Source organism: Leptonotus elevatus, chromosome 13 (genome assembly GCF_054856555.1).
Source record: "Leptonotus elevatus isolate MCC_2025b chromosome 13, RoL_Lele_1.0, whole genome shotgun sequence".
Taxonomy (NCBI): Eukaryota; Metazoa; Chordata; class Actinopteri; order Syngnathiformes; family Syngnathidae; genus Leptonotus; species Leptonotus elevatus.
In genome coordinates, this window is record NC_141251.1 from 15,862,305 (window position 1) to 15,888,304 (window position 26,000).

At 38.5% G+C, this 26,000-nt stretch overlaps 1 protein-coding gene across 3 annotated transcripts in view; it reads right to left on the reverse strand.

Annotated features, from left to right (window-relative positions):
• Positions 1-26,000, reverse strand: part of LOC147163988 (uncharacterized) — a 120,516-nt gene that overhangs the window by 90,166 nt on the left and 4,350 nt on the right. For 2 of the 3 annotated variants that reach the window (XM_086092936.1, XM_086092937.1), the window contains exons 3-11: positions 25,230-25,304; positions 25,046-25,145; positions 17,490-17,613; positions 16,009-16,284; positions 15,717-15,797; positions 14,808-14,927; positions 13,871-13,933; positions 9,087-9,131; positions 7,492-7,536 (exon numbers count right to left, since the gene is read on the reverse strand). In XM_086092936.1, coding sequence (XP_085949062.1) covers positions 7,492-7,536; positions 9,087-9,131; positions 13,871-13,933; positions 14,808-14,927; positions 15,717-15,797; positions 16,009-16,284; positions 17,490-17,613; positions 25,046-25,145; positions 25,230-25,304 — 929 coding nt within the window. Of the gene's footprint in view, positions 1-303; positions 349-7,491; positions 7,537-9,086; positions 9,132-13,870; positions 13,934-14,807; positions 14,928-15,716; positions 15,798-16,008; positions 16,285-17,489; positions 17,614-25,045; positions 25,146-25,229; positions 25,305-26,000 lie in introns of all 3 variants that reach the window. The other variant, XM_086092935.1, reaches the window with a different exon arrangement.

Consider the following 26,000-nt stretch of genomic DNA (forward strand, 5'->3'; position numbering starts at 1 on the left):
ACATTGCAGTCCTTTTTGACTTTATGTTAGAAAAGTTCAGAACCAAAATAGTTCAAAAATAAATATTATTTATTTGATAAACAAATATGATTTTATAATTCAAGCAGATAACCGATTCAGAGAAATCGAACTGGCAACCGGTTGTCAAAAATAAACTATTTTGATTCCCACTTCCAAATAATACAGATTAAGTGAATGTTCAAACAAACGAGTGATACATGTCAAGCACTTTAAGTAACACTTTTCATTCTACACATTTTTATTGTGTTTTTTTGCTTGTCTCTGTATGGCAGAATCACTCACTTTTTGTCCCTTGGGACCAACTGGTCCTGGGTCACCTGTTGGACCCTGAGAAGGAAAACATATGAGGTGTATGATTTTCACTTACATACATCGTCAGTATGTTTAAAGTGGTTAAATTGACAAGAAATTGTTATTGTATGTCAGTATTGTGACAACATTGGTTGTTTATCCATTACTAAATTTACGAAGAATGGACTTCCCAAATTTAGATCAGATTAAAAACCTTTGAAAACAGATAGTTTTGGCTGGTTTTACACTATATGTCTTACAGCATGCAGACGCAAACATTTAACAAATCATTACGTACTTTGATCTGGAGGTTATGCCAAGTTAGGTCAGTATTGCGTCACCAGGTGTGCTTGGCCATCTTTTTCATACATAATGGTACATGTACCTCAAAGCTTTTGATGTAGTTTTTATTTAGTGCAATTGTGCTGTTCAAATCTGGGTCAAATGGTGGAAGAAAAAAAATTACTGCTAATTGTTGTCATAAGTCACCGCCTCATTGTATGTGATTTTTGTCACTTAATAACAATACAGGTACACTTTGAGATACAACCAAAGTCATGACTGTTGCATGGACAAGTAACCAGCAAGGAAAACCACAATCAGGTCAGTCACTTACATAGGGTCAGTCCTTGCCTAACCCTTTCCTCCTATTTCCTCCCTGCCCAAACCGTTGATATAATTGCTTTTACGCATACAGCCAGCGGGCTGGTTTGAGCAGAGTCAAGCCTCGCAGGCATGAAATGAGAGAGACAGCTGAGATGGAGAGCGATTGCTGATGGATGAGCCTTGACGCATATTGACAGGGTAAATTGCTAGCAAGCCTCGTTAGGTGTGACACATTCAGGCCGGTAAATGGGAGTCTCCTCCATAAGTTAGGAGAGGGGAAGGGGGACGAGAGGAATGTGGAGTGTGAGAAGGGCTGCATAAACACAATCATTTGTCATGGTTAAATAAAGTGTTAGAGGGGCTATTAATAGTGCATTATATGCAAAAGATGATTGCATACCCTTATTACGCAAATCTGGCTCCACCAGAGATGTGACTAATTTATTCTCTATTGCCTGCAAGCCTCTTGTTAAACAGAGTCATTCAAATACCAAAAGTTGGGCTCCAAAAAAGGTGGAAAACAATTGTCGCTTGTTTCAACTGCTGTGCCTTTGTCACAATTGTCAAAATGTGAATCTCTGTAGGTGCCCACATAAAAATGGCTGTAAACCAAAAGTGTCCTCGGCGTAAAACATGAGAAGCAAATTCAAATTGACAGGCCAAGCACTTAACCGCCGGTAATGTGACACACACGTTAGGAATCCCAGGGCTCATTTCTTTGTGAAGTTATTAGTCGACGTGGTAGGAATGAAAGAGTATCGGGGTTCAAGGCTCAATTTGATAATGAGCACGTAAACAAGTCTAGGTTTAGTCAATTACAGGAAGGAATTTGATTAATCAGAATTTGCCACCCTTTCTGTAATGAGCAGCCCTGCAGTTATTATTGTGCTGAGAAGGTCTGCTATTATCAACACCATGTCTTGTTATTAGTATTCTTTAACAGTCATTATGTTGTTTTGACAAAAACACTTCGGACTGATAGTGATTCGCAAACATAGATCAACAACAACCATTATTCCAAAGATTTTTTACATACACACTCTAGCCATAAAGCCATTATTATACATCACCGCAAATTTCTTTGAAATATCGTGATATAATTTTTAGGCCATATCACCCACCCCTACTTGCTGTATATTTCCAATAATATAATAATGCGTGGCCGGCGCAAGATAAACGGCACAGCCAGCTTCTAATAGCTGCCGGGACACAGCAAAAAAGGTTAGATAAAATTGAGTGCATTGCATAGTTTAGTGTTGTTGAACTGTCAACCAAGATAGCATTTAGCATTAGCAATTCCCCCAACCCCCTCCCGTTGACGAAGATTGACCAGCAATTAAATTTGGTGGAATTTATTGTATATTTAACCGTCTTGGTTTTCACTTTTAAAAATCCGGTCACCCTACTTTAGGTATTTTATTACTTTATATGACACAGCATTCGACCTGTACGAGCAAGTATACCGTGCCCAATTGCATCTCTTCCAAATGTGCTCGGGCCAAAGAAGCACAGTATGCTTGAGCACGATACCGACATTATGCGTCAAGCTTGATTGAGCGCGATATGGATTGTCGCGTGTCAGTTTGCCTGAGGCATTGTTTGAATAAATGGCCAAATGGATGTACCGCAGCAGTAAGTTGATCCACACAGCATTTGTGACTCTTAACAGCACAGCAAAATAGAATGTGTAAAAATTTAAAAATACAAATAAAAATGAATCAACCTTGGGGGGAAAAAATCCTTAGGCTAATTCTTCTCTACGTTACACTTGCCATCTTTTGCAGAACCTGGCTTGCATGTCAAACCCCCCCCCCCCCACCCCCGCGTTGAGAGACCACCATAGCATTTCAGGTGCACAATGACACGAGGGGCTGAGTTTGCTGCATTGTTATCTTTTGTTGCAAGCTGTGGGCTTTTGCTGTCTGTACATGGCGGGATGAAGGCAAGGAGGAGGTAGTGAGTGGTGCTGTCTGTGTGACTGTGCTGCAGCACAAGGTCAGAACACTATGGGGAGCTGTGTGTACACTCGCCTGCTAATTACAAACACCACTGTGTCTCGTTACTCCTGTAGCGGTGGGGCTGCAAGACAATCTGGTAACTCCCCAGCCCGGGACAACTAAAGCCACACAAGCAGGGGTGCACAAATGCAGCCTAATTATGTTTACTTATACCTTTTACTAACTGGACCAGCTCTGGGTTGGTGTCCCGTCTGACGAGCTGGGGGATAATTGCAAGTCTCTCCAACTGTATACATTTTAATCATCAACAAACCGAGCTTTGCCTGTTGGGAAACAGGCTGACTTAAAGTAAGAGGTGTTTTATGTCTTTCCAGCATTACAGTAGAGAAATATTGTTCCCCGCAAAAGGACAGGCCCCTTGAAGCACAGTGGAATAAGATCTCTAAGCAACATAGATACCTTGAGTGCCGACGCACAAATGCCAGAGATGTTGCAGCAGGAAATGCCTTTTGTGACTTTCCATTTGCTCAGCGATACACCATCACACACGCTCTCCCGCTGTGAAACCAATCACACTGAGTGCTGAAAACAATTTCTTATTAGCATGTCTATTACTCTCCATGCATGGCAATAGTTTACTACAGGGATCTAAACGTAAAGTGCTATTGTGTAAGGATATCACGGTCAAAGTATCAATTGCGTCGACACTTTCGTCCAACATCGTGTACGTACAAATGGAAGTAGTTGCTGGATTACATGCAATACATTCCCGCTCTCTTCCATAGGATGCGTATTTGTGAAAATGATCCCAGATCACATGGTCATGCATAAGATTGTCACTTCTCAGATGTCTACTTGAGCCTTAAATAACACTTAAGCTTTCAAAAGGAATATGACCTCATCACAGTAAGGGACAGATTAGGCAGATAGTAGATGATCATGATGTTAAATAGGTTAAGTCAGATAATTTAGTGTACGTGAGCCTGGAATATATATATATATATTTAAGGTTATGTAACATACATAATTTCCTCTTGTGGCATGCCTTTATATTCATCTCAAGGTTGAGGAGAATCACATCAATCGTGAAACATTCATAAACAATGCTATATGTTCCTGCAGGCAGCAAGCACTGTTCAGACTGACTATCCACTGGTGAATGCATAATTGCAATCTTCTGCCAAAGAGTGAGATTAATACCCCACAAAAGGATGTGACTAATTTAATCAGGAGGTCAGAAATTTGGTTATATCAATGAGTGTGGCATTAATATACACTTACTGGACACCTGCACAATGTAATAAAATCCAGAGCTACATTAAACATTATTTGCAGAAGAACTACTCTCCATCGATCTGAACAATTCTGACATTCTCATGTAGCTAAATTAAATAAATAAATGAAAATTATCTCTCAGGAGGATGTGATGCTCAGCATTACATTAATAGTGTCAAAAAAGAACATCAATATCTTTGTGAAGATCTAATACTGTTACCACAAAATTCATATCCAGTTCAAAAGTTTGGACACATTCTTTCCCATGTGATTGAATATATTGCTTGTCCTCATTACAGTTTCATGCAAGAAATTGGCTACACCTAGGACTGGTTGTCAGTCAAGTGTGGGGCCATACTATAAAGACACAACCACTTGGCAATCACATTCACACCTATGGACAACTTAAAGCAGGGGTCACCAACGTGGTGCCCCCAAGGAACACATGAGAGATACCCCTGTCTTCAATTACCGAACTTTTCGGACTATAAATCATACTTTTTTATATATATAAATTTCAGCTGGTCCTTATAATCAGGTGTGACTTGTATATATAAATATTAGAGCTCAAACTGGCACTTAAAATCCCCATCCCTAATCGTGTTGGCTTTGGCAAATAGGTGCAAAAGTATTTGCCAAATAGTATTTGTCAGTAAGTATTTGCAAAAGAAAGTAGAAGATGTAAAAGTGAAAGAAAAAGTAGAAAAAAGAAAATGAAGAAGACAAAAAGTCATGCATTGACGCTTTTTTTAAGCATGCTAAAAGAAGGTGATGTCAACCAAAAGTATTAAGAAGAAATTGAAAAAGAAGAAGAAAAAGTAGTCATGGCAACTAATGGGTGTCATATTGCAAGCGACTTCGTTATGCCACAACAAGGATTAAGGGAAGCCATTTTAAACTAAAAACAAAATTTCTCGTTTTTTGTAAAATACATTTCCCCTAAATATGTAACTTGTACTTCGAAGTAATTAATATGTTTTTTTCTTCTTTGTGACACATTTTTTGACTGGTGTAATTTATACTCCTGAGTAATTTATATTCTGAAAAATATGGTAATCCAAGAAGTATGTGTTGGGATATGGAGGGAAACCGCAGTACCCAGAGAAAACCTACGCAATCAGCCAAACTGAAAAGTACATTTTCACGGACCACTATTTTCAGCATATATAGATGACACCTATTTTCAAAAGTTTGTTTCCAGCCTCAGTTGTCATTAAAACAACATCAAAAATGACAGTTTTTAATTTGTTTCCATCTAAAAACGATGTCGTGTAAACTGCCTCTCAACCTCAGTATTGAAACACGAAAGACAAATTGCAACGTCATCTCCTTGCAATTTCCAGTTTATGTGCCGCTCACGTCCCATCAGCTAGAACTCACTTGCAGCCCAAAGACGAAACTCAAAGAGATCCTCATATCCTCTCTCTCCTTCTTAAAACATAAAATAAAATTAACAATCCCTAGAGGTGAGGAATGAAGACACATTGCGATTTAAAAAGGTCACCTGTTCTCACGCACTCTCAATTTTATTTTGCGGGATAATGACTGAGTGTGCTGCTTTTGGAACCGAGTGAGTTTATATCCAGTTAGGTGGTCTCCTCAGTAAACTTGATAATGACATTCATGTGCAAATGCATTTTGAGTTGCCAGTAGCTACAGACTCTTGAACAAAGTGAGCAATGTGGGGCGGTTGGTAGAGAAGGTGGCACGCTGGAGTGGTGTTGGTGTTTCAACTCACGATTGTAACCTGCCAATTAAGCTTTTGTTGTTTGCCATTTGTCCCTCAACCTGCCTTTTACATACATTACTGCACAAGCATAATTTGTCTGCTTTTATTTGCTCCAACTTAAGCTTGCTGGACAGCACCAATGCAACATAAACACATCACAAAGATAATTGGAGCAAAGAGAGTCATTTGGCAATGGCTGAATGATGATGTGTGCGATTCATACAAATAATAGGTAAATTCTTGTTTCCATGGCAGCTTCTCAAGGTAGAGACGACCTTTACCTTGCCATAACACTTTTTTTTTTAAATCCTATTTAGTGCATTTCTTCACGATCCATACTGAAGAGAATTTCTGTGATAAATGTTTCTCTTCTCAATAGGGAGATTTTTTGATGACCTTGAGTGTGCCAGCCAACCCACAATAAAGTGACCATCTGCACAGCTTTCATCTTTATCGTACCTCAGTGGGCAAACTAACAGTTTATCATTAAAAATGCTAATCGGTACTAAAATATAAGTTGCTCTCACCTGATCTAGGCTAGAACAACTTCTGTAAAGTTTTAAAAGACCTGATTCATAAACCAGCGGTTCTTAAAATTGTTGGAAGGCACTGAACCCCACCGGTTCTCTATATGCAGTCACCGTAGCCTTCCTTATTGACAAACACTGTAAAATGTGAGTTTTTTGCGGGGGGGGGGGGGGGGGGGGCGTCAAAATCAGTATATCGTTATGGTGTTTACTGGGGAACAAAAGAAACAAGGAGAATAGCCTTTTCATTAAATCTGGCATCTGGCTCTCTTCACCTTTAATTCAGAGAGTGTTAACTCTCCCCCTTAAGGAAGTGTTCCTTTAGTTTTGCTCGATGGCTAGTTGTGCTAGACTTGAATTGCTTAACTTGGCATTGGCAAATCATGCAGTTAGGACGCTGACTCCCATCATTAAACTCTATACTTTTAGAGTGCTTTAAAACAATCACCGCTGTTTTCTTAAAATGGAACCCAGGGGAAGCAGATACAATGAAAACAGCAGCGGCCCCAGAAGTGAACCCTGTGGAATACCTTACGTTCCGTTATATGTACATGTGAATTCATATTGCATATATTCGTCCGACAACATTCTCTTTTTTTTTTCTCAATCAAACCCAGGTTAAGAACCACTGTCATGAACTCACATGCATCTTAAACAATCCTATTTACTGGCATTTGCTGCTGCACGTACTGTACCAGCCATATGGCTTACAGTAGACACATTAGTCGAATCACCGCAGTTCAATTTGCGAGCATGCTATAAAGTTTAACCTGAAGTGACATAGAAGAGGCATACAGTAATTTGAGAAATTAGTTTAGCCCATTAGTATGCCAAGCCCATGGCAGCGCACATATCAATTAGTTTGACTGCAGAAGGACACCGAGGGTTAGAGCACACTTAGATCTACTTCAAATATGGCAGGACCAAGAAAACAGACACACAGTAAATTATGTTGTGCTCCTCGTGCTCCAGGGAAGCCCACAGAAAATGACAAGCCTATAAGAATTGATTCTCTGATGATGCTGGATCTGGCTGATACGCTATGCATGGAATATATATGTCAGCTGGAGATAGTGGCACTTACCTTTTCTCCATCGACCCCCTTCTGTCCTTCTGAACCATCTTCTCCCTGTAGTGTGAAAGTTAAAAGGCCCTTGAAAAGTTTGCAGTTCAGTCCTTGCTCTGTCATTTAATTATATTATACAACTTCCTGTTAATTATGGAGTAAACTAGTCTAAATATAAAACTGCAACTGTGCAATAGCTTGATGCAAATAAAACCAATCAGCAACCAATCCCAATTTCGACGCATGTTGCTGGGATTATATTCATTGTATTGTGACTTCCTAATTTAAAGATCAGAGCAAAACGGTCTCCCAAGCACATAAATTATGTGCAGTGGTCGAAAACAAAGCAGTGCTACAACAAATAAATGTCACAGAGCAAACTCCTTAAAATTGAGCCTTATGCAACATGCTCTCACCAAAGCCATATTGGTGCAAAACTACAAGCTCAAGAGACCAAATATTCTTTTCAGTTTTCATTTCTGAGCTACGGGTGAAATGTCATGAAACTTCCTAGTGGTGATATTGATGTAACCTATGGAGTTTTATAACTTCATGGCCAAATGGTGGGCTTATAAAAAGTCTGACTGTTGCATCCAAGGACAAAACTACATTTACTGTTATGATAAAAGTATCTGCTGCACAACTTTTACAATGTGGCTTTCAATTAAGCCGGGGAAAATGCAATATCATTCAGTCCTTGCAGGAAAAAATAAACTATAACTATAAATACTGTAGACTAAATGACATTATTTTTGAAATGTTACATATATACAGCTCATAAGATATACAATGACTCGATAATGACAAAAAAGTCTCCTGACTGCCACTGAAGGAATTGTGTGTGCATGCATCTCAGCTGACTTTGGACGAGAGGCAGGCCACAACCTGGACAGTCACTTGCAAGGCACGTATCAACACACAACCATTCATAATTCACACAATCGGAAATGTAGTCTTCAATTAACCAAACATGAATGTATTGTATTTTAAACTCCAAGAAAACCCACACAAACAAGCCGTAATAAAATAATCTGCCTATGATATAGATCGAGGACTAAGACAGTTCCTGAGTCTAGAAGTAATTTCAAGCATTTCCAGAGTTTCCCCCAGTGCTTTTTAGGCCTGGCGCCCCACCAGGCTTTCTTGACACCCCCTTCGACGAAAAGGATTTGCCGCATGTTTTTTCCCGTCATCCGTCACCCCTCTTGGCAAATATTTTCCCAGGTCGAATTATGTTCCCATTCAGTCCATAACCACCACAATTAGCAAGTCTTCTGAGGGAAGCCGTGTATTTCTATTGCAGCAATTGATTTCACAATTGATACACTTTCTAACAAACATAAGTACACACACAAAAAACTCAGAATTTAACATTTTGATACTTTTTTTTTACGTTTTGGGGATGTCTGCATTTAATTTCATCTCATAAACATAAAAATGACAAAAATGGACAGAAGTGTTTTTCATAGGACAGCGACGATATACAAATATAGTCTCAAACCTGAGTTTGAAGTGCTGCCATGAATGATCTCACAATAGAAAAGTAACAGAATCGACTCTATAGGATGCTTTCTCTATGTTGAAAGTAAATGTGCATAGTTTATTGTACCTACCTTCTGACCTTGGCCTCCTGGACTGCAGTCCTCCGCTGGGTCTCCCTGTAACAGAAAACCAAAGAACAGTTAGATTTGGCGTTCTGAAGTCATTCATTTAATACTTTTTAGATCATTTGTGACTTCTCAGTTGATCAGCAGTTTGACGTCTGGAAACTACTTCCCAGATTACAAAAGAGTATTATCGTATCTTTGGGCAAGAAGGGACAAGACTGAAGAGTAAAGAAAAGGAAACATGTTACGAGAGAGATGCTGGAGGTAGATAAACAAGTAATATAACAAAAAAGGCAAAAGAAAATAGTATAGTTTTGGCAAGAAGCTAAAAATCACCTCAAATAGAACTCAGTAACTTTGTTGAAGAGATTTCTTATAACTTGTGTGTCTGAAAATGTGCAATACTTATTAGGGATGGGCAACGATACCAGGTATCCGTATTGCGCCTTATTTAAACCTCTCGTGCCCAATTGTGGCTGTTTTACAATCACAAACTAGAAATGAGAGGTTACAAGAATAGAAAATTGCAATTAATTTCATGCAGTTAAAGTAACACTAATACAAATGGTATATTGGGATATATAGGTCTTTTTTTATTTCATGTATCAAAAGTACTAGCGGTATCGGCACTTGGTATCGGTGACTACTCAAGAATTGAGTGCTCACGCTGGTATCGTCCTGAAAATAAGTGGTATCGAACATCCCCAATATTGATGATATGATCCGTAGTGTAACTTTTACACTTAATACAATGCTAGCTTGCTTGCTATTGCAGACACAGACATCTTTTTTTTTCTCACCTCCAACTACTAAGTTTCACTTTCTGCTGTTAACGTCAGCATAGAGATGTAATGTCTGCTTTGGTGGCGGTATGTGTTGTGGCAATGTCATCTACCATCACACACACATCATCAGCTCTAGTAAAAGTAATTAGATTCACCTCAGAAAAAGATTAGCCTTCTATTTGTCTAGTGGAGGCCAATACCCTCTATCAGGAAAACACAGTCAATTTAATTTGACAACATTAGTAGTCGTAGTGCTGAAAAGCTGTACACAAAGGTAATTGTTAAAGAGGAAGTTTTAATTTCACTATTATGCCTTGGTTTTTTTCCCTCCCATCTTTTGTGTGCACATACAGGAGCTGTAAATCTAGTAATACCAGGGTTTATGTGCGAGGCCATGGAAAATGGATTTCCATTCAAGTAAGCTCCATTCTTATAACCCACTACTTATCTGTTTAATTTCCTGGGGGATTTTGGATTAATCATTGCGGTTTAATCCTTTTGCAGTGTATTAGAATCCTCCATCAAACTCTCACTGTAATGCAGGATAGTACTCACTGTTAGAGTAACATAGTCAAAGTAATCCCCAACACACTTTCGCAAGAAGTCCACTGTGTAGGTCACAATTACAGTGCCACACTTCTCATTATGTACCTTTTAAATGCTCTAAATTGCGCAAATGTCTTTGATTAATCTTTACAAAGTCTTGCTAAATTGCTCATATGTACGTTTTATACACCCTTACACAGAAAGGGAATCTGCAACAATAATTGAAAGCCTCACAAGTTCACCTCATTAACGTTTGCTTCGTGACATTGTTAGCCTCTTTTCATGTATTATGAACGTACACTTCTAAAAGTGTGCAGCGGAGATTAAAAAACACTGCTTCTCTCTGGGGAATTTTGGGAACAGTGTGAAAAAAAATCATCTTAATTAGGGGTGCACTGAAAGTAACCCGCTGTGAGAAAAAAAAATCGCTGTTAGGATCATTTTTGTCACAGCGTAATGTGTCTGCACATCAAAACCAACTATTTTACCAGCTCACAAAAAAAGAAAGAAATCAATATCATGACTTTGTCAGAGTATTTGGAAAACACCCACGCAAGATTTGCAAGAACATCCAAACTAAACACAGAAAGGCGCAATGCAAGATGGGTCCTTTTGACTGGGAGGCAGAACTGTGCATCCGTATTCATTTATATATTGCTACAAATATCAACTTCTCACCTATTTAGATCATTGGAACAGTGTGAATGTAAACAAACACGCTAAAAAGAGCATACAATATATACAGGTACTGGAGTGAAGTGGCGTGCAATGAGGGCCTTCAAAGCCTTCTCTGCTGACCTAAACATTATCAAAAGCACTGATCTGCATTTTAAACTTTGTATTTTGTTTTCATTCCATAGCGTGTGTCTTGGCTGCGCAGTTTACAGTCATTTGTGGGTTGTTATTTTTACTATTACAGTATTTCATCTATTTATTTATCAATCTATTTATTTATTTTTGGTCCAATCAATGTCCAACGCCTACAGACTCAGTATTACTGGTCGATGCCAAAGAGACACAATTAAAACAAGGCACACACAAAAATGTACGTTTAACAAACTGAACTGATCAGATTTCAGATTCAGTAAACAAAGCCAGCTGGAAGGCATAGGATATGTCAGCATTTTTCTGTCCTCTGATTGGTTCAATAAAAGTCGAGTGGGATTCATTACATGAAGCCAGGAAAGGACAATTGTTGGACTTGATTAGAAATTCATTTTCAAGGTAAACTTTACTGAGAAAACTTTCTAGATAGCCAAATGTTTTTGCCTATTGTGTGGAGAGAAGTGGGGGAGTTATGTAGTGCTGAGCAAAGGCCTACATCTGAAAGGCACCGCCAATGCTGGAGTGAATTGCACAGTATGTTATCAGCCAACAAAAGCCTGTTTGCCACCATCAGACTGGAGTGGGTATGTGCAGGCTTCAATAATGGTTTTCCTTAACGTCATTGATTTCGTGTTCAAGATGGTAATAGGATTTGTTATGAATTTTGGCGTTCAGCGAGTAAACAAATGGTGCCAGGTATTGATTGGTTGAAAACTTGAAATTACATTTCAGGTGTTAACAATGGAGGCCAGCACCTCAAGAGTATCAAAACATAGTCAGGAGCGGTAATGGGAAAATAAATAAATAAATAAATAAATAAATAAAGGGCCTGTGCTTGTGAGAGGCATGCTGAATTCCGTCTTGAGTATAAAATCACACCTACCTTGATACAATGGTTATCTTTGAGGATGTAATGATAAATCAGGCCATTGTGGCTGCTGTGCTGCATTTTAGATGGAGTGCAGTTTGTATTATGAGTAAATACTGATTAAAAAATATAAGCACAATACTTTTTATTTGCTTCAATTTTTCACGAGATTGAACTCCAAGAGTTAGACAATGCATTTTCAATTTCCATAACCTTCCCAGTTAGTTTTTTTTTAAATCATCACCATATGAACCCTACAAATCTGTCTTTCAGTGTTAGTGAGTGAGCACTTCTCCTTTAATCCATCCACCTCTCATATCAAGACGCTGATTAGACTGCATGATTATTGCACAAGCCGTACCTCAGGCTTCCCACAATAAAAGGCCAATCTTAAATATTCAGGTTTCCTGTATCTGGGGGGTCAACTGCAAGTGAGCCATCACAGCAGCTGAAGGTGGCATGTTAACTTTCGATCGGCATGTCAACGCATAGCAACAACACGGGAAACGTAACTTAAAACCAAGTTGACGCTGAACATAACGACACACCGCAGAGTTGGCCGGAGGATCGATCTCATCTTTGAAAGATAAAAACCTTCAATGCCATTTCAACCTTAAAGTACCATCAACAAACAAACAGAAAAAGTGTTTTCCTGTAGGGAATTGACACGTAAAGCCATTTGCTCTAATCAGACACACGTTAAAGTTCCTCCCAATGACTTATTTTTCCACTCTTGCTTTTGCCATACTTGGCCTGGCAGCTACAAAAGGGCTTTCATCTAATTTAGGTTATTTGCTTGTCTTTCTTAAAGGGATTTCAGTTTTTTCAGTCCAGCAAAAAGCCACTATTTTCAGTGCAATGATCATTTGGCTATTAGGCTGTCATGGAAACAGGTTTGTTCTCTTCGGGACTAATGCCAATCACAATATTTATGGGAAACTACATAAGACTTCTCAAGATGATGATGATCATCATGATCATGATTTCTCCTCACGTCATCCCTTAGATGTTAGATTTAGTATATTTAAAGACTGAATATTGCAATTTTTCATACAAATGTATTTTTCCACTAAAATTTCACATCTCTCATATTGACTACATGCAGTAATACAGTCCTGCTCACCATTATCGGCACCCAAGAAGTATATAATATTGAATATCTTCTGAAAAAAAATTATCAAGTGCGAGGGTATACAGCCATCTCGAAAGATTTTGGTAGCCCTGTTTCAGCAGTGCTTAATGTTATTAAGACGTTTGACGAGCATGGAACTGTCAAGAACTTTCACGGACGTGGGGGGAAGAGAGAAATTGATGACAGAAATCTTCAACAGTTGGTGAAAAAACACCACGTCAAACATCCAAAGACCTGAAAGCCAAACTTCAACAAATACCATATGCCACACACTGAACCAAAAATAGGGCTTCATGGGCGAAGACCATTCCTGAGACAGACATAAAAAAGAATGGCTAACCTTTATAAGGATCTTGACTGGGCTGCGCCGTGAATAGGATAGGGAAAATCTGCATATATTTAACGCCCACTGAAATGCTTTGGGAAAATGTAATGAATTAATTCAACCCCCAAACAAAAATCTTTAAAAAAACACTGATAAACATTCAATATACATTTTTCATGAGAAATGGGGGGTCATGCGTAAAAAATCGATATCTATATGTTTTAATTGAAGAAAAATCTGCGCATATGTGAATCCACAGGTGGCAAATCACGAGTATGTGGGTGGCAACTGTAACACATTTGAGCATACTTTTTCTCCCACGTCCCCTTTTGGTCCAGGAAGTCCAATTAGACCAGGAAGACCAGCATCCCCCTATGCAAAAAAAAACAAAAACACAATATATTAAAATATAAATATAGGGTATATAAAATACTAATACCAACTGCATATCGCTGGCGTCGGACCGAAACCTCATAAATCACAATTTGGTCAAATTTGTATTTTTTCACAAATCTATACTATTGTATACATGTGTTATTTTGACAAATATTGACCTTCTCTTTTCAATGACATAATAACGGTTGAACAAGCATGCGGTTTTTGGGGTCTCTTGAAAAGTGACTGTTTTGGAGGTAGGCCGACAAGGTTTTGGCCCGGTGCCAGCAATACATAGATTATGTAATTTGTTTTACCAGACACATTTTTTTCCCAAGTAGATTTAATTCAAACAGTCTAAAAATAGTTTTGTTTAAAGAAATGATTCAACTCATTTGTTGACATATTTGTAATTTTGTATGATCGGGAATATTGCATAGGGCTTGCAAAGGTGTGCACTCGCATTTACATTTATGACCAAACAAAATACAGGATTTTTTAAAGCCCCCAAAAATGATGGCTTAGTGTGGAATTGGCCATCTGCTCCTTCTCAGAAAGGACCTAATGCTTCCAGGTTTTAAATTTCAATCTACGCCTTGCATTTGCAAGCTGAAATAAGAGTTTAGTATTAAGAATGCATAGGATAGTGCATGATGTGCTACGCTCAAACAACCAAGCAGCATTGGATCTGTGTTCACTATAAGTATACCACTATTGCTTGTCTTCTCGGGGGGAAATGGCTTTCTGTATAAATGTCCTTTAACTGGACATTAGGTGTTTGTAAAGGATGGTCTAAATCATTGTTGACAGGGTTACAATAGACATTAAGTGTGCTCAATTAAGGTCCCTTGTTGCTTCAAATTGATTGTACCTTTTCAGCTGGACAGTGACATCTGTCATTTGGCTGTGTGGCTAGCTGAGACAGCATCTGTGGTAGCTGGGCTGTAACTGGAGCTCGGGAGGTGCCATTAAATGTCTTCTTGGCTTCACACTGGATCGATACAAAGAAGACACCCACTTAGACCTTGCTTTTAAAAAAAGAACAGGTATATCACAATTGACATATGTAGGATAACCTGAATCAATGTTGAGCAATGTTGCATTCATGTGGTCACGTTGACAGAAAACACAATTGTGTATAAATGTAATAGGTCTGTGTGTGACAAGAGAGATGGAGTAGTACAGGTCAAAGGCCACCGAACCATTGGAAATCATTGAACATGAGTAATTATTGATTTAAGGCCGTGCTTTGGTATTTTAGCCTTTAGTCCCACATGGATACTGTATTTCATGACATCAAATCCTGATCTTTTGGAAAAAGTCAACCAGGTTTGCTAAAACAGTGTTTGCAATGCAAAAAGAAAATTGCCATGTTTTTGTCTTACTGTACAATATCTCTCTTTTTATGAATACAAGTACCCGCCTATGTGGTCTGTTCAATTATGGTCAAAATGTTTACTTTTTTCTTGTGTCAGTGAACGTTTCAAATATTCTAAGACCTGCTACCCGTTGTGATGACTCGGTGTAGTGTGTAATAAATAAATCAAAACAAGTGTTGTTTTGGTATGTGTTTTACATTATGTGAATGAGAGAATGTTAACGATATAGATGTTTAGATTCTGGAGATACAATATTTGCATTAGGCTATACATAGATGTAGCCTAAATGAATGTTGAGACTCTAATGGTGAAGAAAAAACTATTGCCATTTTTGATCCATTTATTTTACAACAAATGACGCATGCATGTTGTTATGATGCAGACACAGGAAAATATTTTACCTTTTGCTCCAGTATCTCGCAGCAAGTTTCCATATCGACTACATAAGGGTCACAGTACAGGATAATTTGTTTGAGTTCAACCTAGGGAAAAGAGCACTCATTTAATGGCACATTGTGTATCAAGAAATTCATTTAAACATTGACTGTGTCCAAAGAAATCCTATACATACATTCTGAGGGATTTTCTGAGAGTACTGTATAACAACATGTTAAGCGTGCAGAGAAATTGTGACTGCACCAAAACCTTGGAAATCCCTAGAAAACAACGGAAATATCAAGATGGACCACGCACATCCACAGGCCGTCCATCTTGTATTCGGGTGGTGATGAGTGTACGCCCACTCGGGTCGATGCCGTCCCTTTCGGCGGTCAGCCTCCTTTCTATTAGCTTGCAATCCATGTAAACAGAGACAATGTTGCTCTGTACAGAAAAGCTCAGCTTGTGCCACTGGCGATCAAAAAGGGTGTGTAGGTCACGGCTCTTAAACGTGTAGCGGAGCACGTTCTTCGGCAGACCCTGCGAGGAAAACTCCACCGCCTTCTTGCCGCCATCAACCACAACTGACACCTGCGAGAAGAAGGGGAGTTCCACAACAACAACATGAAAAATACTCATATATTCCTTTTTAGAGTACAGTGGAACCTCTAAAGTTGAACTCTGAGTATGACTGAAGTTAGAGTTCAGAACGCCTGGGAACACCAAAGCTTAACTTGCTTTTTCCTTTGCTTATTTTATTTATACATATACAGTAAATAGAAAGACCAGTAAAATAATATTCAGGTTTTTGGAACTATACAAACCCCAATTCCAATGAAGTTAGGATGTTGTGTAAAATGTAAAAAAAATAGAATGCACTGATTAGCAAATCCTTTTCAGCCTATATTTATTTGAATACACTGCAAAAATAAGATATTGTTATAATTGTAGAAAATAATGAACTTTGCCGTATTTTTTATAATATTCATAGCATCCTTTTTCTTGTGCAAATTCTTGTTGTTTGCGTTCCCGTAAACACCAACTGCTAACACCAGCCAATTGCCAGTACCTTTTACAGCTAAGTAGCTACTAGCTACCTGACATTTATGATGTCACTCATTACCAAAGTTATGGTAGAGTGTTTTATTGATAATCATGTTGATAACAACACGTTACTATTTTGTAAATAAAGTTCAGGACTTATTAACTTCTGTTAAGACCTTATCTCTGTATGCCAACATCACACTTAAAATCTTAAAGGGATACTTGACTCATTGAGCCATTTTCAGCAGTAAAAAGTTTATATTTTGTCCAGAATGAATGAGATAACTTCATTATTTTTCATGAACGATTTATACCTTTAAAAACTAATTTTTCTAATTGCTGTTGACTGAAGATGAAATCACCTGTGCTGAGGAAATAGGTAACGACTAATCATGGCTCAGTTTGCTGACCAAACCCAGAAACAGGTGAGCCATGGTTTGTCGTTCCCTACTTCCTACAGGTGATGTCGATTGAAGATGACATCACCTGTAGGAAGTGGAAACAATTTTTTAAAACATATTAATTGTACAAGAAAAATAATGAAACATATTAATTGTACAAGAAAAATAATGAAGTTAGCAAATTCATTCTGGACAAATTATTAACTTTTTACTGCTGAAAATGGCTCAATGAGTCAAGTTTCCCTTTAAAAGGTTTAAACAACAAAAAAATGAAGCCAACCAGCAATTGTATTTGACTTTGGAGGTTCCAATATGTACATAATGCTGATTGAATACCGTTAGCAGTCCCACCTGAGTGTCTCCAGCCTGGTCGAATATCTGCCAAAGATACCATCGGTCTTTTTTTGTAGTTCTTCTCACACGAAATATGGTGACAAGGGAAAATTCACTTGGCAATCCATTTGGGAACACTTGTCTAAAAATATGAAAATAAGACAGTCATATGAATGTTACATTCATGACAAGAATATCATTATTCAAATAAGAGACATGCCTTAGAAGTGGATTAACCCAACACAAAAGTCTGCAATTCATAAAGCTTCTCCTTCGTGAATAAATAAAGCTGACACATTTGATACCATTAAGGTTGAAGAATTTTGCACGAGCCATCCTGGCATTCAGCTAATGAAAAAATATAGGCATTGATTCAGAGTCACACTAACCAATCTTTTAACCTGTCTGCGCTACCATGTGCCGCAGTTAGTGGCTCATACACGCTTCATGGAATGAAGACGCATGTTTATGTGTTTGACCTCAGCTGCTCTGGAAAGTCGAATAACAATTCGGAGCCAAAGCGCGAATATGTGGAGAAGATGGAGGCTGTACAATATAGGAAAAACAATATCATCTTTTACATCAGCACTACCACACCAGCTCACCCTTGCATGAATTACAGCCTGTTCAGTCACTCAACGCACAGCCTCACATCTCTTTTGACTTTTATAGATTGCATGATAAAATAACAGCCAGTATTCTCAGCCTCAAAATAAAGGCACAAAAACAATCTAAATTAAGATCAGACAAAAAATAGTAACTCAACGATAAGGTTATTAAATATGATAGTTGGGCGTTTCTCCTAAAAACTTGAAAATTAGTTTTCACTTGAATATATCATCTCCGTTTACGCTTTCAGAGTTCTATACTATTCTTTGCTGTCCCTCAAAATCACTGAGAGTTGGCTGTAAATTGTACATGACTAAAGTGATAAATACGACCAGTTAAAGCACCCTGCAAAAAAATAAAAAATAAACAAATGTAACCCTGCTGTGAGAGGCAATGCTGAGACTAGCAAAGTTGTTTGCTAGAAGGACTAGCAAAAAGTGACAACAGTTTGTCGCAATAATGCCCCAGACGTTCGATCCCTCGGGCGGCAATGCATTAAAATGCAGCATTGTGTAAAGGATATTGCCACGTGGCCTCAGGAATGTTTCCGTTCAGTTAACACAATTTGCCGCGACATCTACAAGCGCAAGGTAAAACTCTACGCCATATATAAACAAAATCGAAAAAGACTTCTTGGCCCAAGCTCATCTGAGATGGACTAACGCAAAGAGGAAAAGTGTGCTGTGGTCTGACGTGTCCACATTCCACATTGTTTTTGGAAATCAAGGATGTCGTTGCCTTTGGGCCGAAGAAGAAAAGGACCATCCAAATTGTTATCGTACAAAGTTGTTAGTGCAACATACGCTGTCATCCAAGTAACATCTTTTTTTAGCAATGTCGCTGCTTATTTCAGCAGATTGATGCCAAGCCACATTCTACATGTGTTGCAACAGCATGGCATAGTAAAAAGATACTACAGCGGCCTGCCAGCAGTCCAGACATGTCTCACATTGAAATTGTGTGGCGCAATATGAACTGACTGTTGATCAACTGAAGTTGTACATCAAGCAAGAATGGTAAAGAATTCCACCTACAAAGCTTCAACAATCTGTGTCCACACTTCCCAAATGCTTATTGAGTGTTTTTAAAAGGAAAGGTGATGTAACGGCATAAACCCTGTTCAAGCTTTTTGGGAATATTTTGCAGGCTTCAAATTTGAAATATATTTGAGTAACAAACAAACAAACACATTTTGTCAATCAATTGTATTATTTTTAACATTACATATTGGTCATTCTAGTGTGTTCAATGAAACATACATGAAGTCATGAGTCAAGTTTCTTTTTAACTGAAATCGATGGTTGGTACTTGATGTGATCATATTCCCTATAATCCTCTCCCCAAGGAAATTTCTCCCCTGTGGTATGCATAGCACAAGGTGGAAATTGTATTAAAATAGTACTAGTTATTTAAGATTATTCTGCTGGATTGATGTACGCACACTGAAGATACTCTACAATGACCCAGAGATCTCAACACATCCCACCAACTTCCCAAACCTGCTCCTATTTCAAAACACGGTCTACTGTATGGCACGCATGATCTCAGAGAGCAAGGAGGGTCAAAGTTCACAACCTCGTGTTGACTACCATCTGCGGGCCTCAACCAAACCTCAGTGGAGGTTGGTTTGCAAATAGTATTTTTCCCCTCATTCTTGGAGAAAAAAATATTGCCCATCATTTATTGCATGTGTGCTCTACCATAACATATTCTCCTTTCAATTCCTCATTCCCAGACATGTACAACTAATTTACATTCGCAAATGGAAATTCAAGTATAACATGAACTGCATACGCTGACATATTTTTTCTTGCAATAACAGTCAAGATGTTTATTCGTTGCAGAGTTGATATGACAATGGGATTGCAGAATTTACAGGCTGTATTAGTGAATGAAAAGTAGCAGTCAGAAATATCCTCTTCAGCAAATGTTGTTTGTATTGTCAATATTTGTGTTGATTCATGAGCTTTAAAAAATCCCAGCTAATTCAATTTTTATGAGTTGTGGGTATTTTGGGATGAACTTGCAACATGGAGAATATTGGAGCATATTTTATCATGGCCAAAACGTGGCTGCAATGCTCCCATTCCGGTTAAAAAAGCTTTGGTGTCATTCAGGAAATCCTATCCAGGAAGATTGTTGTAAATGAGCCCATGGAATCAGATTGCAACAGATGGAACAATCAAAGCTCAAATGTTACCCCAGTTGGCTCACGTCCCCATCGCTGACACACGATCCTGTGAGGGATCAAAGATGGCTCAACAAGGTGAATTGTCAAGTTAGATGCACTATTCATGTGAGCAAGGGCTTTCACAAAGGCTTAGGACAAGACCACCTTCCTGTTCGAAATACATACATGCTCTGTAACGAGACCTACTGTTTACACATAATGTAATGCCTAGGATCTGGAACACCTTGCAACTAAGACGTGTCGTAGGACTTAATACACTTTCTACACACTATTTAATAAATAAATAGACAATTATTGGCTGCGTTAAGATGAATTAGTTGCCGCTGAATCTTATTTTATTGATTATTCATCAAACCAAGGTATCTTGGAGCGTTGACAAGACAATGATGTGGTTCACAAACGACATATAAAAGCAAAGGACCCGACCATTTTTTGTTATTCTGTGGCGCGGAAATAGCATGAGGCAAACGGCATAAAATACATTTTTGAACAAACAATTTGTTAAACGACAGATTTGTGATTATTTTATCTGGATCATGACAAATGACATAAGCAGCACTGTTTTCGTAGACAGCGCACATGCGATCTGGTGTAAAAACGGACACATCTTTTACTTTTTTTTTTACATGCCCCTGTGCATCTCACAGTTTGGTGGCCGAAAGTAGACTAAACCTTAGATCAGCTGGAAGCAGGTCAAAGTTGTGGTGCAGGTGGTGCAACACAGTTTTGGCAAATTTTATCGAAGTGTAGGCAGACGCATTCTGAGGATATGCGTGGTGGATGTCATCGTATTTTATTCATAAATACAGTATGATAGCACTCTGCATCATTGTAAAAATAAATTCACTGACTGCATTATTATTATTATTATCATCAACTTCCGTATTGTGTTTTTTCTCCTTGGCCGCGGCACATACGTAGGGGAATGGGCGTGGTCTCCAATTGTGCACTTCACAACGGTGATCTGTGATCGGCTGGACAATTTTACATCATCCACCTGAGGAGGTCTGCTTGCAGTTCCTTCTAAATGTACTTTGTGCACTTCAATCTTTCACATGGACTCCAGAGAGTCAGTGGTACTTCGCTACTTCGCGGTTCACTTTTTGCGGATTCACTCTATCGAGGATTTTTATTTGGATCCATAGCTCATACATTTACCTCGAGTTGTATTTTGTTTTTTCAGAGATTATTCCACCCATTTTTGTTTGTGAGTACACCATAAAATTATTTATTTATGCAGCTATTTTTGTCCTTTTTTGTAAAAATAACTTGCATTCAACACAATGTATTACATTTTAAAATATATATATATATAATATTTAGTAAATTAGGAAACATGTACCATGATAAGTTAAGATAAAAATGTTGGCATTTTACAAGTCAGTGTCCCATAACTGGTGAGCTATTTTAGAACAGACCCCCATTTGTTTTTGTTTTTTTGGGTTTGGATTTGTTTTTAACGACCTCCACTTTGCGGAAATTCACCTTTCGTGGGCGGGGGCGTGGAACATCAAGTTTTGCTTTTTTTTTTTTTTTACAACCTCTACTTTGGGTGAAATCACCTACAAGTGAGGGAATACAGTGCAAAGGTGTTCACGCCAACAACGTCGCCAATGCCCCTTTCTAACGGCACGCATCTACGAAAATACCAAAACTCCACCTATGCACACAATTAGACTGTTATTTGTGCTACTCTTGTACTAGGCACAAAAATAGAGACCACAACGTTAGTACTACATAGATGAAAGCACTGTAGTACAGAGAAAACGTTTCCATTGTGAGTCAACCAGTTTAAGTTTAAATTCCTCTCTCCTCATTTTTTGTTGGTTTTGCACCATTTTTTAATACACATACATGTTAGTTCTCCATTGTTTATGTAGTTTTAGTAGTTTTGGGGTAAATCTGCAAGCCAACTCTCAAACCAACCTTTGCTTGGCAGTAAGAGAAGGGAAGGTTACGACACCTTTGTATATTTTGATACCCAACAATGATGTTTCAAACTTTTTTGAATGCAAAGTGCATCGTGCATATCCTGACATAAGTTATACTTGAACATGACACAGGTTAAAACAGAATGGAAAGAGGACAAGGCCAAACATGGCCATAAAGGACAGACATTGAGCCTTAGCACTGTACCATCATTTGTCACCTCACACAAATGCTCCTTGTCATGATCTACGCACCATGATGTGTTTCACGGTATGGATCCAGCATAACATTAAGCAGATGGAATGCACGGAACTGCACTTATCCGGACTAGATGTTAAGGGAGTAATGTTTAAGTGGTTGTGGAGAGAAGGAGGGCAGGAGGGAGGAAGCAAGGGAAGGAAGGTCCAAAGGGGCCTCACACTTGGTACTGCTTTCTCTTCAGATGACATACAGTATCACGTGTCAAAGTGCTTAGATAATTGGATATGAGCGGGATCACAGGCTCGCCACTATAACCAATGACACTGTCAGCAGTGTCATTGAGAAGCAGCATCTTCTTGGACACAACGGACAGACAAAGAGCAGGAGGCTGAGGCAGAAGTAAATGTATTTTCGGCTGAATGACGGGACTGGGAGGAAGCATACCGCAAATCACCTGGCATAATGATTCTTTCACCTCAACCGAAGGAGAGCGGCGGTCACTTCTCCTTGTGTGTCATGTAAAAGACTAAAAATAACATAGCCTTCCTGGAAGAACGACAATATATTCTCCTTCCAACAGGACACAAGGAACTTGAGTGTAAAGAGTTTAAAGTCAGCTTGAGTGTATAGTCATGCACATTCCACAGGGCGCACTGATGGCACAAAAGTGCAATAGGCCTCCATGAATATTAAACCAAAAACTTCAATCTCCTAATTTTTCATCATATCAGATTCATGGTGAAGTAACGAAGCGCTCCCACCAGTTGACCAAGGCTTAAAGGTCTCCCCATAAGTGGCACCTCGGTGTGTCATTTATGTAGTTATTTTAATATTTCTGTCTTATTACACATGCACATACTTCACCCCCGCAGTCCACTTTTTGCCCTTAGGAAATCTGTAGAATAAATGCAATATATATTAATTCTGTTCAAATTATTCCTCATCTAATAGCCATTTGCCCTTACTAGCAAAGACAAATGAAACTATTGCTCTGAGTGCAGTTTAGCTGGGTTGCCTCAAATTAAATCAACCCTGCACAAAGGTATCTTAACTTGGGTTCGATTGAACCCCAGGTGTTCAGTGAGTCAGTCTCAAGGATTCGGTGGAGGTCAAGACACACACCCGACTCAAATGATCGTGATAGTACGCCCCACTTGACCATCATTGTCTATCACGCTACATTGCTTAGCCTATCTGTGCTGTGATGTACTTAGTAATCAACTTGTGGCTGTTGTGATGGTACGTCGGGTAATTTCTTTATTAATATAATCCCTTCATACTAACTATAGCTACTTTTCCACCAACAAACCCAGGATCTTTGAGTTCTGGGTAAAGGGAGTTCTTGATTGTAAAAGTTCAGCAGATAATTTATAATTGTGTTTCCACAGCGTCTTAAGAGTTCTTGGTAATTAATTCAAATGAGTCTGATGACGTATGAGTTTGGTGAGCCCAGCCGATGTAAAAACAACCCCCCCACCACCCCCCAACCCAATTTGACCTACTAATCAGCCTTGGTCAGTGCAGCCCGCCCCCTCAAAGTTTCCAGCCTGGCTCAGCAAGACCCTGCTGATGAGATAGTACTCAGATGCCCCCTGGGGAATTTAGTTACCCCGGAAATTGGTGGTGGTGGAAAAACACGCAGACTGAATTTTACAAAGGTAAATTGAAAAGTTCTCCAAAGGTTCCGGCGGTGGAAAAAGCCCCTATTGTTGAGCAAAAAAAGAGAGTGGTCAGACGAGTATGTGTAATATATATTTTTTTGTGAATGAATGAATGAATCTATTCTGAACATGTATAAAACGAAAAAAACAAAAGTACTTAGAAAAAAAAACACATGGGCAACGCCTAACATTTACACGTTCTGAAAAGGAGTAGGAAGAAGTGTAGAATTCACATGTATAACAGAATGTATGGTGTTCCACAGGGTTCAATTCTGGGGCCTCTACTTTTTTCATTGTATTTTTTGCCTCTGGGTTCCATCTTTAGAAAACAGTGGTGGTTTTGAAGGTGCTCTACAAGTTATAGAGTTGAGTGTCCTAACTGCAGGATTTGCAATGCCAAATTCGAATCCAATTATAGTCCAGCACAACTACAATCTAGTAAAACTAAAGGAACATTTCCTTAAGCTGCATGGAGATGAGGAATACAAGAACACAACGCTTTTTGAATTCAAGGTGAAGAGAGCCTGATTTGATGAAACAGCTACTCTCCGTTTTAATTGTTTTCACTAGTAAACCCTATACCTGCAGTATGTCTTCAACTAAAAAAAGATATATCAAAAAAAGAATGGTCCTATGATAAGCATATTGTGAACTGCTACCCACATTCATATTACCTGTAATATTTTTGCCTTTTCTTATAATACTATTTGGTCTTTGGTAGGGCTTCCACTGATATTGTTGGAAACTCCAGTGTAAATCTCAGTAGGCACAGTTTGAGTGTTTACAGTCTTGGCGACACATGAGAGGCTTTGCATTGCATTGCACCAGAGGGGTACAAAGCTTAAATACATACAGTGGTAGTATTTACTGGCCCCCGGTAGCCAGACAGGCCATCTGTCCTCAAACATCTACAAAAGACTGCAAACAAAACACAAATGCAGGTGTAGCACACATACAGTACATGGTCCGTATTTGCGACTCACATAGTTGGCTTGATAAGTGGGCTGCTTCCCAGGCGAAAGGAAGGCAGGTCTTCTGTGACTGTCCCCTTCCGGTGAAGAAACTTTTCTGTGAGATCAAATCCTGCAAAAGAGGATTGTGGAGGAAGGCATGTCATTAGATTTTAATGTGTTATAGGCATTGCAGAATTTCTCATTCTGTACATACCTGTGATTTCTAGGGTTTCATCTAAGCTATCAGAAAACCTGAGTACCTCGACATTCAGTAGGGGACAGGAGTGATCTGGAGGAAGACAAAACAAAACAATGACAAGAGCAGGTTTTTCAAATTGGGCATGTTTGGATGATTGGAATTTCATGTTAAACGTGTCTCCTGCTGTGACTGCAGATTGGAGGGTGTCTCCAAAAGTTTCCCACGACAGCAGATAAAGTCGCTGGGTATTTTGCTAGTCGCTTTTTTTTTTTTAACATAGTCACTGGAGGGTTTTTTAAATTGCTATATATATATATATATATATATATATATATATATATATATATATATATATATATATATATATATATATATATATATATATATATATATATATATATATATATATATATATAGCGGCAACGTTGCACTGCTGTGTGTATTAAACTCAATGGCAAAACAACTTAATGTTGATAATTAAGTTCTAATGGTGATGATGAATGTTTGAATTGGGCTCTATCACAATCTCATCACACACACATTAAGCGTTTTCGTTCCATGTATTCATTGTGCTAGAAGAGGAGTGACACGAATAGAAGATTTAAGTGATATGTCAATCCTATCATTTATTCGCATAAAGTTTATATAAGATGCTAGTATTCACTTTTTTTCATGAATGTATTGTACAAACTCAAGGAGAAGGCAGGGGGACCACAAAGGTATAAATAAAGTGGAATGTACTAATTATAAATAGAAGACAGGTGAGTGTGACCAAATGGTAGAAAA